The sequence below is a fragment of the Camelina sativa genome, chromosome 6, assembly GCF_030686135.1.
Source record: "Camelina sativa cultivar CO46 ecotype springtype chromosome 6, ASM3068613v1".
In the NCBI taxonomy this organism is placed as follows: domain Eukaryota; kingdom Viridiplantae; phylum Streptophyta; class Magnoliopsida; order Brassicales; family Brassicaceae; genus Camelina; species Camelina sativa.
This window is the reverse complement of record NC_141885.1, coordinates 17,679,712-17,695,371: the sequence shown is the minus strand read 5'-3', so window position 1 is coordinate 17,695,371 and position 15,660 is coordinate 17,679,712. Positions and strand designations below refer to the sequence as shown.

General features: G+C 35.4%; 2 protein-coding genes and 1 pseudogene across 2 annotated transcripts; 2 read left to right on the top strand and 1 right to left on the bottom strand.

Moving 5' to 3' along the window:
* Window positions 1-4: 4 nt before the first annotated feature.
* On the top strand, window positions 5-2,354 carry LOC147942733 (cysteine-rich receptor-like protein kinase 4; annotated as a pseudogene).
* Window positions 2,355-5,034: 2,680 nt separating this feature from the next.
* LOC147942732 (zinc finger BED domain-containing protein RICESLEEPER 1-like) lies at window positions 5,035-5,667 on the bottom strand. The gene has a single exon (XM_087456174.1). The coding sequence runs from the start codon at window positions 5,665-5,667 to the stop codon at window positions 5,035-5,037; it is 633 nt and encodes a 210-aa protein (XP_087312300.1).
* A 3,927-nt stretch (window positions 5,668-9,594) lies between these two features.
* On the top strand, window positions 9,595-15,597 carry LOC147942731 (kinesin-like protein KIN-5D). The gene is made up of 23 exons (XM_087453223.1): window positions 9,595-9,787; window positions 10,197-10,418; window positions 10,516-10,645; window positions 10,727-10,882; window positions 10,983-11,459; window positions 11,553-11,650; window positions 11,748-11,904; window positions 11,983-12,052; window positions 12,171-12,247; window positions 12,348-12,401; window positions 12,482-12,562; window positions 12,670-12,781; window positions 12,870-12,956; window positions 13,034-13,209; window positions 13,312-13,473; window positions 13,558-13,665; window positions 13,747-13,905; window positions 13,990-14,073; window positions 14,152-14,357; window positions 14,465-14,566; window positions 14,650-14,759; window positions 14,846-14,997; window positions 15,113-15,597. Exons 2-23 carry the CDS (start codon window positions 10,231-10,233, stop codon window positions 15,353-15,355), a joined length of 3,189 nt encoding a protein of 1,062 aa, XP_087309349.1. The 5' UTR covers window positions 9,595-9,787; window positions 10,197-10,230; the 3' UTR covers window positions 15,356-15,597.
* The last annotated feature ends 63 nt before the right edge of the window (window positions 15,598-15,660 follow it).

The window sequence follows — 15,660 nt, the reverse complement described above, 5'->3', positions numbered from 1 at the left end:
GTGTATGCTCAGATACTCTCACCGGAATATTCTCTCAACCGTTACATACAATGGCAATTTTAGCATGTTGAACGGCGTTAATATTTCATCAACTAATCAAAATGATCAAGTACACCAGTTCAGGGATTTTGTGTGGATCACGTTGAAAAAAGCTGCCATTGACGCAGCGAATAGTTCTAGAAAGTTTTGTACGAGACGAAAGGCCATCGCATCCAAGACTTTGTACTTGCTTGTTCAGTGCACTCCTGATATTACAACACAAGACTGTTTCCACTGCCTACAAAAGTCCATCAATGGAATGCTTCTTTACAGAATTGGAGGAAGATTTCTTTACCCTAGTTGTAATTCAAGGTACGAGCTTTACTCGTTCTACAATGAAGCCGCCAATAGAGCACCACCAGCATCGATTTCATGTCGTGGTAACATTAATTTATCCTCTTTTGAGTACATATTTTAAGTGCAATTAAACTTGTTTCTGACACATTCAAGAGTTGCTAAAACAGTGGTGCTCCGTTTCTATTTCTGTGAATGCAGGAAAAGGTAGAAACACCTATGTCATAATCATCGCTGTTGTTGTTGTTCCAATCATTGCTCTTTTTCTTCTGTCCGTAGCTGTTTTTAGTTTCCGGGCTAAGAAAACAAGGACGACTTATGAGAGGGAACCATCTACTCAAGGTAAAGACACCAATGATAAATAAACTGTAACCTTTTTTCTTTTTTCTTTTTTTTTTTGTTCACGTAGAATGTTCTATGTGTTACTCTATTCTAATTGAGTTGTCAGAATGGTTTTTACAGAAAGGGATACTATTACCAGTGCGGGCTCACTTCAGTTTGATTTTAAGGATATTGAGGCAGCAACAAATAAGTTTTGTGAGACTAACAAACTTGGTCAAGGTGGATTCGGTGAAGTTTACAAGTTATTACCATTGTCCGATCTTAGGCCACAAACGAAGAAAACAATGAGTTGCTTTCAAAATATATACATATATTAAACGCTTAACAAAATTTGTTAAAAAAATGTGTTGAGAAAAAACAAGTTTTAAACATGATATTTGTCACAATGCATTACTATTGAGATATATGGGATTATGTGAACTTCTACAAAATTGCATTTAAGTAGTACACCTTTTTCATGATCTTATGCATCCAATTTGCAAACCTAGTCTTAAAAAATAAATTATTATTGTAGGGTATATTTCCTAGTCGAGTACATGTTGCAGTGAAGAGGTTATCCAAGACATCAGGACAAGGTGAAAGGGAGTTCGCAAACGAAGTTGTTGTTGTGGCAAAGCTTCAACATAGAAATTTGGTAAGACTGCTAGGGTTTTGTTTGGAAAGAGATGAGAGGATACTTGTCTATGAGTTTGTGCCCAACAAAAGCCTCGACTACTTCATTTTTGGTCAGTGAAGTTAAGATATATTTTTTCAAAATTGCATGTCACTTTTTTTGTAACATGGTAAATATGCGTGCGCAGACCCTACAATGCAAAACCAGTTGGACTGGTCTAGACGATACAAAATCATTGGAGGAATTGCTAGAGGGATTCTTTATCTTCATCAAGATTCACGACTCACAATTATACATCGTGATCTCAAAAGCAAGTAATATCCTCCTAGATGCTGATATGAACCCAAAGATCGCCGACTTTGGAATGGCGAGAATTTTTGGAATGGACCAAACGGAAGCCAATACGAGGAGAGTGGTTGGAACATAGTAAGTTTTCCATATATTAGCTTAAGACATGTAACATGCTTGCTTCTATTTTAAAGCTTTGAGTTTTGTCATAGTGGCTATATGTCTCCCGAATATGCAATGTATGGCCAGTTCTCCATGAAATCAGATGTTTATAGCTTCGGGGTCTTAGTTCTTGAAATTATAAGTGGGAAAAAGAACAGCAATCTCTATCAAATAGATACTGGTTCTGGAAATTTGGTTACATATGTGAGTATATAGCCTTAATTTTCCAATCTTTATTTTATTATTTTGCTTTATTCAAGAGTGTGACAAAAGTTCTAATTACTAAATTTTTCACAAGACTTGGAGACTATGGAGCAATGGGTCATCATTAGAGCTCGTGGATCCATCGTTTCATGATAACTATCGAATAAACGAAGTTTCAAGATGCATCCATATCGCTTTACTATGTGTTCAAGAAGAAGCTGAAGATCGTCCAACCATGTCAGCTGTTGTCCAGATGCTCACTAGTACCTCAATTGCTCTCGCTGTACCTCAACCACCAGGTTTTTTCTTCCGGAGTAGACTTGAACAAGCAGGACTAGTGGATCTATCTATCAATACGTCTGCTCTCTGCTCCGTCGATGATGGTTCCATTACTCAAGTAACTCCTCGTTGAAGACAAATTTATTTATATAAGTCATATATAAGTTGTGATATATATAATTTATTATTTCCTGGGATATGTCGAAGAGTATATGTATGTGATGTGATTTCAAAGAAAAAACGAATTAACAAAAAAAAAAAAAAGGTTGCATTGTATCACCGTTAGAAACACCAAAGAGGTTCGTCTTTTCCTTCTCCTTCATAAGAGCAATCCTCTTAGAACCTAATATAGAGTACAAAAAAACAAAGTATAATGAGAGAAGATTTAATCTGTTATACCAAAAATCAAGAAGGAAGAGCAAATAAAGTACCTCGGGTGGTGCATCTTCTTCGTTTTACCGGAACAACAAGTCTAACTTCAAAGGCCATTCCTCTCACGTTACATCGATCTAGTTTTAGCGCCTTCTCTACACATCCTTCTCCTAAAATAAAAACGCGAGCATATCTATAAAATTCAACAGAGACGGAAGTCTTAAGTTAGAATTTCAATAACTTGATAGTTGAGGAAAAAAAACTTCACGAGTTGGATGAAGAAAGAAGCAAAAAAATCTAGGGAGCGAGAAGGAGAAGCACAACTTTCTTGACCCCTTTACATGAAGAGAGATGCATACACAGCGCAGCGCAATCTTGATATCAATCTCAGGAAGCGAAGTGTCATATCCCGTAACGCTTATACTAATATATTACATACGTACGAGATAAATATTATTAACATGACACTTAAATGTTGAGATTGATTGCTTTATATATCGTCTCTTAGATTCTAGCTAGCTCTTCTGTCAAAATGTGTTAATGGATCGAACGAGACAGGGGAACAACAAATGTTGACATCATGCTTTGGACACAAGCATGCATTCCGATAGATCCTAATTACCCGCCATTCTTAATTTTGCATTACTATATAGAACCTAAATATAAGATCTAACATGGTTAAATTCCTAAAACAAACTATAATGATAAATTCGAGGAACGAATAAATATATAATTGAGTTTTCATATACTGTAGATACTTAAAAGCATTTTTTATTAATTGGAAAATATTTTCTACAAAAATGTAAAAATTGAAGTAATTCATAATTACTAAAAATGATCCAAAACATTGGGTTATATACAAAAGTAAACCTTGTCCAAAATTTCTTGCAAAACTAACAATCTTGCTTATGTTATGTTCTTTTCCTTCCGTATTGTAATATTTTTGGTCTTTTCCGCTATCTCCGTCACAAATAAAAATTGTATAAACATAAAACTTAACATTTACCAAAAAAAAAACAAAGAGGAGTCTTTATAAAATTGTCACGATCCATGTTTTTAGCAACGTTTTTTGACAAAGTTACAATTTATTTTAATTCAGATTTTCATAACTTGTGCATTTTGGATGATTATGCCCTTTCAACTGTTGCAAATTGATTGATTTTGGGGATTTTTGGATTGTTTACTCCAAATAGGATAACCTTAAGACCAAATATATTTAAAAAAACTGTGATAATTAAGCTTTTCTTTTAGTCAATTGTGTTAGCATTAGTCCTGGGCATCCGGATACCTGAACCCGATCGGGTTTGGGTTTTCGGGTTTTCGGATTTTTGGGTATACACATATAGAACCCGATCGGATTATATATACTAACGGATCGGGTTCGGATCGGGTTATTTTGGGTTCGGGTTTAGTTCGGGTATATCCGAAACCCGATCGATTGTCGAAAATCCGAAGAACCCGATCGGATTGTCGAAAACCCGATCAAGTTTAAACACATAATGTGAATGACAAACACTTAACCTGAAATTTCACTCAATGTCAAAGGCTCAAAGCAAAAGAAAAAAAGAAATTCAAGTCTTCCAAAACATTTTAAAAACAATACTTAAGTTCAAATATTCCAACATAAAGAGAAAATCAACTTGAAATCTTCCAAAACAGCTTCTTTCAATTTGTGGTTCACTTCTCTTTTGCATCTTCCCTTTGGCATGTGAATAACTTAAGGTTCTTCTGATGATGTTTCAAACTCTGAAAAAAAACAATTAGAAGCATTGAGAGATAAGTTTATATTAACAATAAAAACTTTTAGATAGTAAGCATTTAGCAAGATAAGAAACAAACCTCTTTCAAGCTCATCCTCAAACTCAAAGTCAGCAAGAATCTGTGCATTTGTAAGCACAGTATCTTCAAACTTGAGGTCTTGCTTGAGCCATTGTTCTGTACACATCAAAATCTCAACCATATAGTGTTTGAGACAACTTCTATATGGGTTTATTAGTCTTCCACTAGTGCTAAAAGCACTTTCAGAAGCAACTGAAGACACCTGCATAGCAAATAAATCCCTAGCCATCTGAAATAAATCACTATTAACTTTCCACCAAGAGAGTACATCATACTCAATTCCCATCATCAAATCAGGATTCTTAATTTCTTCCCTAAGATAAGTATCTAATTCATTTATGTTTCTAACTCCAATCCTCTTAAGCAGCGTATCATACTTATGGTCCACTGGATGGTAGCCATCAAACTCATCCTCCATCGAGTCAAATACTCGGTCTGCTTGCCTCTCTTGCGTATTCTGAGTTGAGGACTGAGACTGAGAAAATTCCTCATTTGCTGATGTGTTGGATCTTGTAGAATACTCTTTATACATATCACGAAGGATATTCAGAACCGAATCATACAATGTCTTAGTTGTTACACTCTCTTCCCCATATAGCTCCTCAAAACACAAATTCATACTGCATCTTCTTTCTCGGATCGAAAACACTGACAATAACTAACATCTTGTTGATGTTATGCAGGCCATCCCAGTACTTGTCGAATTTGTCAAACATATTCTTTGCATTTACTTTCACTTCATTATCAATATTATGACAAAGCAACCGAAGCTTCACTGCTATGTTAACTATCTTGCCATAACACTTAAATGCATTCATAGTAGTAGAGGCGGATACCACCAATGTCGCATGATAGAAAACATTTAGAAACTTAACTAACCTTTCAACTTTACGCCAATCATCTTTCTGAGGAGGTCCAATCCTTTTCACTTTATTTCCAGTCTCTAAAAAATGATCATTATACAACTTATCTTCAAACTCCATCCTATCAAATGCTCCTTTGAACTTTATTGCCCTAGTCAACATCAAAAATGTCGAATTCCATCTAGTGAAAACATCAAAAGGCAAACTTCCCTTTGAAAAATTACTAGAATCTACTCTCAACTGAAATGACTTCCTCCAATTTGGACCCGATCTAACATAAGAGATACCATTACAGATTGCAATCACACTTGAATCAATCTCAGTCATACTGTCATTCACTATCAAGTTAATGATATGCCCATCACATCTCATATGCATAAAGTCCCCATTAAGAACTAAAGATCTTCACTAATTAAAGAGAAAGCAGACTGAAACTGACTCAAAGCACTAGAATTAGCGGTTGCATTATCCACAGTAATAGTAAACAGCCTTTCTATCCCCCATTCAGCTAGACATTTCAGCAGTGTATTGGCAATTGTTTTACCTCTGTGATCTTCAACATGCTTGAATCTTATAATTAGCTTCTTTAGACGCCAAATCTTATCAATATAGTGGGCAGTTATAACCATATAACTTGAAACTGTGAATAAAAAAACATTGATAATGATAAGCATCTTCTCTAATTGAGTAAAAACATTGATCAGAATATAAATAAATTTTGATAAAAAAAAAACAGTACGGTTATAGAGGAAACCCATATATCAGTTGTTAGTGAGACTCTTTGCTTGGTACGTAATGAGAAACCATTTTTTAAGAGTAGCTTTCCTCTCAACAAACATCTATACTACATCTCTTCATGCTGTCCTTCTTGAATGCGGCTTGTATAAGTTTACCTAAGAAGAAAAAATCACTTAGAATCATGTATATTAAAACAAGTCGCATAATAAGATAGAAGCATCATCTTGTTGCAAAAGTGTTTAATTGTCATTCCTTCTACAAACGACAATGGTAACTCCCCTATCACAACCATTTCATTCAATGCTTCTCTAAAAATATGCTCAGGCAGTTTTCCAGATTGTAAATTCCCATCTTTATTAATAACTTGTTGACCTTCACTAGGATCTTGAGATTCTTCCCATGCCTTGTATGCCTTGCAGATTTTTAGATGATTCCACATTGTTTTTGTCCCTGATTTTGTTGGACAACTCAACTCCTTTCCACAATAGTTGCAGATACCTTTGTCACGGTTGTCCTTCAATCTTGTGAAGTGTTGCCACACATTTAATCTTGGGTTGAGAATCTTCGGAGCCTTAGACTCAAGTTGGTCAGACTCAGAACCGCTGTTACGTGTCTGTTTCTTCTTGCTCCTTCGATTAGACTCAGGTGTTAGAAACTCTTCTTCTTCGTGTATATCTCTCTCGTCATCATCAAAATTTGGAGATGATGAATCCATCTGCAAATCATAAGTAACATTTTAAAAACTAGTTCAAATTAAAAGAAAACTCAGACCTAAACAAACTAAAATATAAATTATAACCAATTTAGCAACTATAACAAAACAGAGAGCTAACAAACTTCTACGAATCCGTATCAGAGAGTTAAACAAACAGAGAGCTAAACAAACTTCTAGGAAACAGAGAGTTAAACAACTGAAAGTACAAGTTACTTATATATAATCAATTCAAAACCAAACTGCTTCACATCAAAAGACAAACACTTCAAAATCAGAATCTCCAACCATTAAAACCTTCTAAGAATCACTCAAAACAAGAGCAAAGAACAAGAACATTCTTCTCTACTTGTAAGAAGATTAAGCGAAATATATTTTAGCAAATTAAAAGATTAATCGAAACAGAAGATGAAGAGTAAGAAGACGAACCTTTGATTTCCTCCGTGAAGTTTCAGATGGAGGAGAAAATGCGATGACTTGATTTTGTGTTTCCAGTTTGAAGATTTGGAGATAAAAACTGATTTTTTTTTCCGGAAGATATGAAACCGAACAGTCTCCGATAAAAGAAAAGAGTAAAGATTTGGGGATCTTTAGTTTTTAGGGATTTAGTAATTTAGGGGTTTAGGGATTTAGAAAATATGTATATATGTATTTATATAAATATATGTATGTATGTATGTATATATGTTCAGGAATCAGGTTTTACTTCGGATTTCGGGTAATACTCGAACCCGATCGAGTATCCGATCCTTATATATATTACACCCGATCGAGTATTACATACTTCCCGAACCCGATCCGAATCCCCTACATTGGGTCGGGTTCGGTTTCAGGTCTATGGTAAAATGCCCAGGGCTAGTTAGCATTATGTAGCTTTTACAATTAAAAAAAAAAAAGCAAAATAAATGTGAAACAGGCATTGGAAATGAAATTGTGTAATGGTGGAGGCAAGGAATCAAAAACCTCTGAAACAATGCATGTGAATCACTAGAGTATATTTACCAAATAAAATGAGTTGAAGTAAGACACAAGCTAGCTAATGAGTACTTTTGATAGTGTCTCGCAAGCGAAATGTATGCAGTATGCATATACACATGTAAAGTCTATACATAATATACAAGACTAAAGTCATTTATTACCTCGAAAAACTCATATATCAAACAAATTTGTTTTAACCACAACTTTGTGAGATTATAAACTTCCATTTACAGAGATAAATTACTACTCTATATAATGATGGTATACATAATAAATCATAAACTGTCTTGAACATTTTTAAAGGGTCTTGTTCCAAAACAAGATTTGATGATATTATTCGTAGCTCCAACAATTTTTGTTCCCTTTATGAAATGGTGAAATTTTTAGATAAATTGTGTTATCTTCAAACTCATTAGTCAATAGATACGATAAATATGTATAAGAATAGTGATGTTGAATATTACAAAATTAATACATCACCTATTCCAACAAATATGAACCAAACTATCGATACCATAAAGGTAAACCCCACATGTGTTTGGTACCAAAAGATGCTGCGTAGATATGAGTGCAACGCTGAGCTTGACACACAAAATTTAAGAGAAAACACAAACACACACACACACTTACTCAGATACTATAATTATATTTGTGTGTTTGTGCGTGTTGATAGTGAGGGAGATGAGCAAATAAAAAGCAAAAGGGGTTTTTAAAAAGAAGACCACATGTTTAGAGGGATCATATCACATGCTCTCTTAACCCCACACTTTTTCTTTGCCTTCTCCCTTTTTCTTCAAGCTTCTTTATTCACTCCTTAATATACACATAACATCTCATGTAGAAACCACATGTTGCCAAACATATATGTATACATATATTTGCCAAACATAATAATAGTTTTCTTTACTAATAATCTAGTAGTATATTACTATTTTCTTACTAATTTCAAGAACATTAATTGTGGTCTAACATTGACATATTGGTTTTACATATAGGATTAATTAATTTAACCATAACATGTGAAATAACTTGGGACATGTCTATGGTATCAAACTCATTGGATGAACACATTTGACTATTGTAAGATTTAGAAGGACAAAAAAGTTTACAAGTTTGATTATAAGTTTTACTTTTTTTTATTAATAATATTTGACTATTGTGTCATAATCTAATTTATATATTGTTTTCCATTGTGTGGCTGTCGTTTTTTAGTAGATAGATAATTAGGTGAGAAATTAGACTATTTTCACATTAGAGTTTTAAAAAAATTTAAACTAAGCCCGTTAGTTTACTACTACCTGATGTCTCAAATTCAAAATTTAAAATTTATGTTAATGGGAATGAGCTCATTTTAAAATTAACAAAAAAAAACTCTAAAAAGGTTCTAACTTTTCCCCTCAAAACGGGAAAGACAAAATTGTCTTCTAATCTTCTAATCTGACGTTTTTAAAAGAATTGTCTTCTAATCTAAATAGAATTTAGTGGGAAAGAAAAAAACAAAATCTTAATTAATTATAAAAACATTAAAAAAATGGAAAGAGCAATTAACGCATAATTCAAGTAAACGATTTGATTTGACGCCGTTAACAAAAACAAATAAGTTCAGATCAAAATAACCCAAACTTAACCGGTAGCCTCAATTAGATCAAACCGGATAAGTTTCACAATTCTATTTTATCTATACACAATTTAAAATTTTAAAATGAATTATAGTAATGTATATGAAACTATGAATTTATCTTCTGTTTTTTTCTTCTTTCATAAAAAATATATAAATAATATGGATAATTAATTAGAAAACCGGAACCAAGATTTCGGTTGGATCCGGTCTTCTTAAACCGTTATAATGACGTCGTTTACAAAACGTTCATCTTTTTAACTTTTTTAGTTTTGTGCCTTTTACTTCATCTCTCATCTTCTCCTCTCATCTCTCTGCTTTGAGAAGAAGGAACAATAAATGCACTTGAAGAAGTCACTCTCTCTCTCTCTCTCTCTCTCTCTCTCTCTCTCTTTCCAAGTCTCTCTCTTTCGTATCCGCCATTGCTAAGCCTTGTCCTTCTCTGTGTAAGTCTTCAAATCTCCAGAGTGTTCCTGAAAAAGTACTACTCAATGAAATCATTTTCTCCAAGATTCTTCTTTTTTAGTGATCGATTGTTTGATCCGATTTCGTGTCATCGATCTATAGATGAAATTTGGTATTAGAGTAGCTACATATTGAAGTAGCATAGTTTCACCAAAGTGTTCACATTTTGTTTTGTTTTTTTGCTGATTCATGAAATGGAGTCAATTTTGAGTCAGAAAGTTACTAAATTTGAGTCAAACTATACGAAATTTTTAGGATTTGTAGTTTTAGTTTCTGGGCATCTCTAAAAATGTTACCTTTATATATGTTTGATTGGTTTTGAGGAATGTTGTTTTGGTTCGTCTTTGGATCCATTTTACTCAATGTGATCCGTTTGTGTTTGTTGTGCAGGAGGGGAATTTGCAAGTGTTGAGAGAGAGCCTAAATGGTAGATAATTTTAGCAGAATGGATTCGATTCAGCAACGAAGAGGTGGGATTGTATCTCTCTCACCAGCTCAGACACCACGATCAAGTGATAAATCAGCTAGAGAGTCGAGATCTTCTGACTCGAATTCTTCAAATAGAAATGATAAAGAAAAGGGTGTGAATGTGCAGGTCATATTGCGTTGCAGGTGTGGTTTTTGTTTAGAGGCTAAAGCTGCTGTGTGTTTTTTTTTTTGTATTTTGGTCTCTTTTGGGTTTTGATCTTTCTTGCTGGTTCTTTAATAGGCCATTGAGTGAGGATGAGGCTAGAATACATACACCGGTGGTGATTTCTTGTAACGAGAATCGTAGAGAAGTTGCTGCTACTCAGAGTATTGCTGGAAAGCATATTGATAGACATTTTGCTTTCGATAAGGTTATATATATTTGTCTTAAAGCCTGTTTCTTGATTATGCTTGTCTCTCAATTGTCTTATTTCTCTCTCTGAAATATTCAGGTCTTTGGTCCGGCATCTCAACAGAAGGACTTATATGACCAAGCCATTTGTCCGATTGTGTTTGAAGTACTTGAGGGTTACAACTGTACCATCTTTGCGTATGGTCAGACTGGAACTGGAAAGACATATACAATGGAAGGAGGTGCGAGGAAAAAGGTTGATCGCTCTAAAAAAAAACCTATTGAGCTTCTGTATGATTCAGTATAATCTTTCTTGTAGTTTTGTTAAGTAGTTATGGTTGCTTTTTTTTTTGTAGAATGGTGAGTTCCCGAGTGATGCGGGTGTTATTCCAAGAGCTGTTAAGCAAATTTTCGACATATTAGAAGCTCAGGGTGCTGAATATAGCATGAAGGTCACCTTCCTAGAATTATATAACGAGGAAATCTCAGATCTTTTAGCACCAGAGGAGACTATAAAATTTGTTGATGAGAAGTCTAAAAAATCCATTGCCCTCATGGAAGACGGGAAAGGAAGTGTCTTTGTCCGTGGCTTAGAAGAAGAGATAGTTAGTACAGCGAATGAAATATACAAGATCTTGGAAAAAGGTTCTGCGAAAAGGCGTACAGCTGAAACTCTTTTGAACAAGCAAAGTAGTCGCTCTCATTCGATATTTTCTATTACTATTCACATCAAGGAAAATACTCCAGAGGGAGAAGAGATGATCAAATGCGGGAAACTAAATCTTGTTGACCTTGCTGGTTCTGAAAATATCTCACGTTCTGGTGCGCGAGAGGTATACTTATCTTATTATTATTGTCTCCAATGTCAGTGTCTTCAAGGGAGTCATGGAATTTAGTGGTAAATAATTTGACAACTGTTGTTGCAGGGACGAGCCAGAGAAGCTGGAGAGATCAACAAGAGTTTACTTACTCTTGGCCGTGTCATTAACGCGCTTGTTGAGCACTCTGGTCATATTCCTTACAGGTACAAGTGATCAGTTGAAACTTTGAAAGGAACTACTAGTTTATAATATTCTTGTTGCCATTAGAGGGTACTCAGGTATTGCCTTTTGAATTTTCAGAGATAGCAAGTTGACGAGGCTCCTGAGGGATTCATTGGGAGGAAAGACGAAAACGTGTGTTATCGCTACAATTTCACCTTCCATCCATTGTTTAGAAGAGACTCTAAGCACTTTGGATTATGCACATCGCGCCAAGAATATCAAGAACAAACCAGAGGTGAGTTTTAACAACGTTCTTCTGCATTATTATCTCTTGCACAAAACAAAAGCGCTAATAACTTCCTCTTGATTCCAGATCAACCAGAAGATGATGAAAACTGCTGTCATGAAAGATCTGTACTCTGAAATTGACCGACTGAAGCAAGGTATGAATATGATCATTTGATCTATTAGTTCATAGTATTCCTTTCATGGTATTGTAAGTTTTATTCGTTTCTGCTTTCATTGTTGCATCTGCTTAATAAATTTCCTATATTTTCTTAGAGGTATATGCTGCGAGAGAGAAAAACGGGATTTATATTCCAAAAGACCGCTATATTCAAGAAGAGGCTGAGAAAAAGGTTTTACTTTTCTCTGAACTGAGTGGTTCTTATCTATGCCTTCCTCTTTTTCAATCCTAAATGTGATTAGTAACACTATTCAGTTGTGTTTAAATCATAGGCAATGGCTGAAAAGATAGAAAGATTAGAACTTCAATCAGAATCCAAGGACAAGGTATGAACCCACATCATTTGATTCCATATACCATTAGTGCCTCACTTGATATCTCTGTAACAATTATGTTGGTCTTGCAGCGAGTAGTTGAACTTCAGGATCTATACAATTCTCAGCAGCTTTTAACTGCGGAGTTGAGTGAGAAACTTGAGAAAACTGAGGTATACGCCTGGGCCTGATTACTCTTCTAACTTCTCCCAAAGCCATTTTCTATATATGCTGATTGAAATGCATGAAAAGCTAACTGTATCTCTCTACAAAATATCAGAAAAAACTCGAGGAAACTGAGTGCTCATTGTTTGATCTTGAAGAAAAATACAGACAGGCGAATGCAACAATTAAAGAGAAGGAATTTGTAATATCTAATCTCCTCAAGTCAGGTACTTAATATTCCTTACTATTCTACTTATGACTTATGAGGAATATTTTAGCAGTTAGGGGTTTTTACAATTTTCTTGCGACTTTCAGAAAAATCACTTGTGGAGCGAGCCTTTCAGCTGCGGACAGAACTAGAAACGGCAGCATTAGATGTTTCCAACTTGTTTTCCAAAATAGGTAAAATATTCATGGACCAAAGTTTTCAATTTCTGTTGATAGATGTTCCCTGATTCCTATATGCTGTTGTTATGCAGAAAGAAAGGACGAAATTGAGGACGGGAACAGATTTCTCATCCAAAAGTTTCAGTCACAGCTCACACAACAGCTTGAGCTATTGCATAAGACTGTTGCTTCTTCTGTTACTCAACAAGAGGTTCAACTTAAACACATGGAGGAAGACATGGAGTCCTTTGTCTCGACAAAATCTGAGGTTAAACATCATAATTTGAACTAGGTTTCTTTGTTTCTTTCTCTATGGCCATTTTTGTTTTCACCGACCATTTTAGCCTCATTCTGCTTTTTTCTTGTAAAGGCTACTGAAGAACTCCGTGAGAGACTTTCAAAACTGAAGACAGTGTATGGTTCTGGCATCGAAGCTCTTGATAACATAGCTGTGAAGCTAGATGGAAATTCTCAATCGACATTTGGTAGCCTGAACTCAGAAGTATCGAAACACTCGCATGAACTTGAGAATGTAAGTCTAGTATTTGATCTATCCCACTAGACCCATTGTTATCTCTGTTCTGAGTCAATCTCCGTCCTTTGTTGTCTCTTGTAGGTTTTCAAGGGTTTTGCTTCCGAGGCTGACATGTTACTGCAAGATCTCCAAAGTAGCCTTAACAAACAGGAAGAGAAGCTTATTACATTTGCTCAGCAGCAACGAAAGGTTTAATAATCCTCGATGATCCTTTAAAATGTTAAAATATTGATATCAGACATGTTGGTTTTGAAACATTATTATTTGCAGGCGCACTCACGAGCTGTGGATACAGCAAGGTCAGTTTCAAAAGTAACAGTAGAATTCTTCAAGACTCTAGACACGCATGCCACCAAACTAACCGGGATTGTGGAAGAAGCCCAGACAGTTAACCACAAGAAATTGAGTGAATTTGAAAACAAGTTTGAGGTGATTCCGGTTCTTGCCTTGTTGACACATGTTCAGCTGCAAATGTCTTGCATAAGCTTTAATGCTATTTCCTCTGTCTTGTAGGAATGTGCTGCAAATGAAGAGAGACAATTGCTAGAGAAAGTAGCAGAACTTCTGGCAAATTCTAATGCTAGGAAGAAAAACCTTGTACGTATGCAATTATGCATGTTAGTTCTTAGGAAATGCATTTGATTAACGGCTTTGAGAAAACTCTTTAATCTTTAGGTCCAAATGGCTGTACACGATCTACGCGAGAGCACATCCACCAGAACAACCACCCTACAACATGAGATGTCAACGATGCAAGATTCAACATCTTCCATTAAAGCTGAGTGGAGCCTTCACATGGAGAAAACAGAATCTAGCCACCACGAGGACACTTCAGCGGTTGAGAGTGGGAAGAAAGCTATGCAAGAAGTTCTCTTAAACTGGTATAAATAAAATTCTCACAGTTTACAAAACTTCACAGCATATCTTATCTTAAGCGCCGAGCTTTTGTCATGCATTTGCTTGACTTTTTTGAAATGGATAATTGTAGCATGGAGAAGGCTGAGATGAGTGCACATCAATGGAGGAAAGCTCAAGAATCATTAGTTAGTCTAGAACGCAACAATTTGGCTTCTGTTGACTCCATCGTTAGGTTTGATCTCGGCATAAACAATTCTCTTTGTTTCACCATTTCTCATTTGTTTCAAGTCACTTATCACTTCAATCTCTCAACAGAGGTGGCATGGATGCCAACGAGAACCTACGCTCTCAATTCTCGTCTGCTGTATCATCCTCTCTTGATGTTTTTGATGCTGCAAATGGCAGCCTCCTTACTTCCATTGATCGTGAGTAGAGCTAACTAACTCCCTTAAATTGACAGATTCAAAAAGTTCTTCATCATTTTTTTGCTGAACGTTTACTTCTTTTTCAGATTCATTGCAACTCGATAATGATGCATGTACAAAGGTCAACTCCATGATCATTCCATGCTGTGAAGACTTGGTAGAGCTCAAGAGTGATCACAATCACAAGATCGTAGAGATCACAGAGAATGCTGGGAAATGTCTTCTTGATGAATATGTAGTAAGTTTTAAGATTTCAACTCGCACAAAAACAAACCAAGAAAACCGCACATTTCATATATTATAGTTGGTCTTAGAGTCTAGTTACAATACTGATGTGTTTATGGATGCAATAGGTGGATGAACCATCATGCTCAACGCCAAGGAAAAGACCAATCGACATACCGAGCATTGAGTCCATCGAGGAACTTAGAACTCCAGCATCAGACGAGTTACTGAGAGTATTTCGAGATGAGAAATTGTTGAAGCAAGCTAATGGGGATGCAAAGCAGCAGCAGCAGCAACACCTTATCCGTGCTCCTTCTCTTTACGAGGCAGCTGTGTCGGATTCAAGATTCCCCCTCTCTGCTGTGAACTGAAACATCAAGAGGCTTGGTGCTACAAAACCGAAGGACAGGTTAAGTGTTACACTGTACAGAGAGAGTATTGTTGCATACACGTAAAAACTCTTTTATTCATGGAGTTTTGGTTTGGAGAATTAAAAACATCAGCTTTTATCTAATATTCTTTATTGTTTATTTATTTGTACTAGAGAAAATTTGGAAATGACATACAATCGTTTGTACAATTATACCATTAATATCGAGCTTAGTTATCTGAATTATTCTTTTCTTTATAGTTGTTGTGACTAATGGGGAAGTAAATTCTTGTTGGTGCGAGGTAT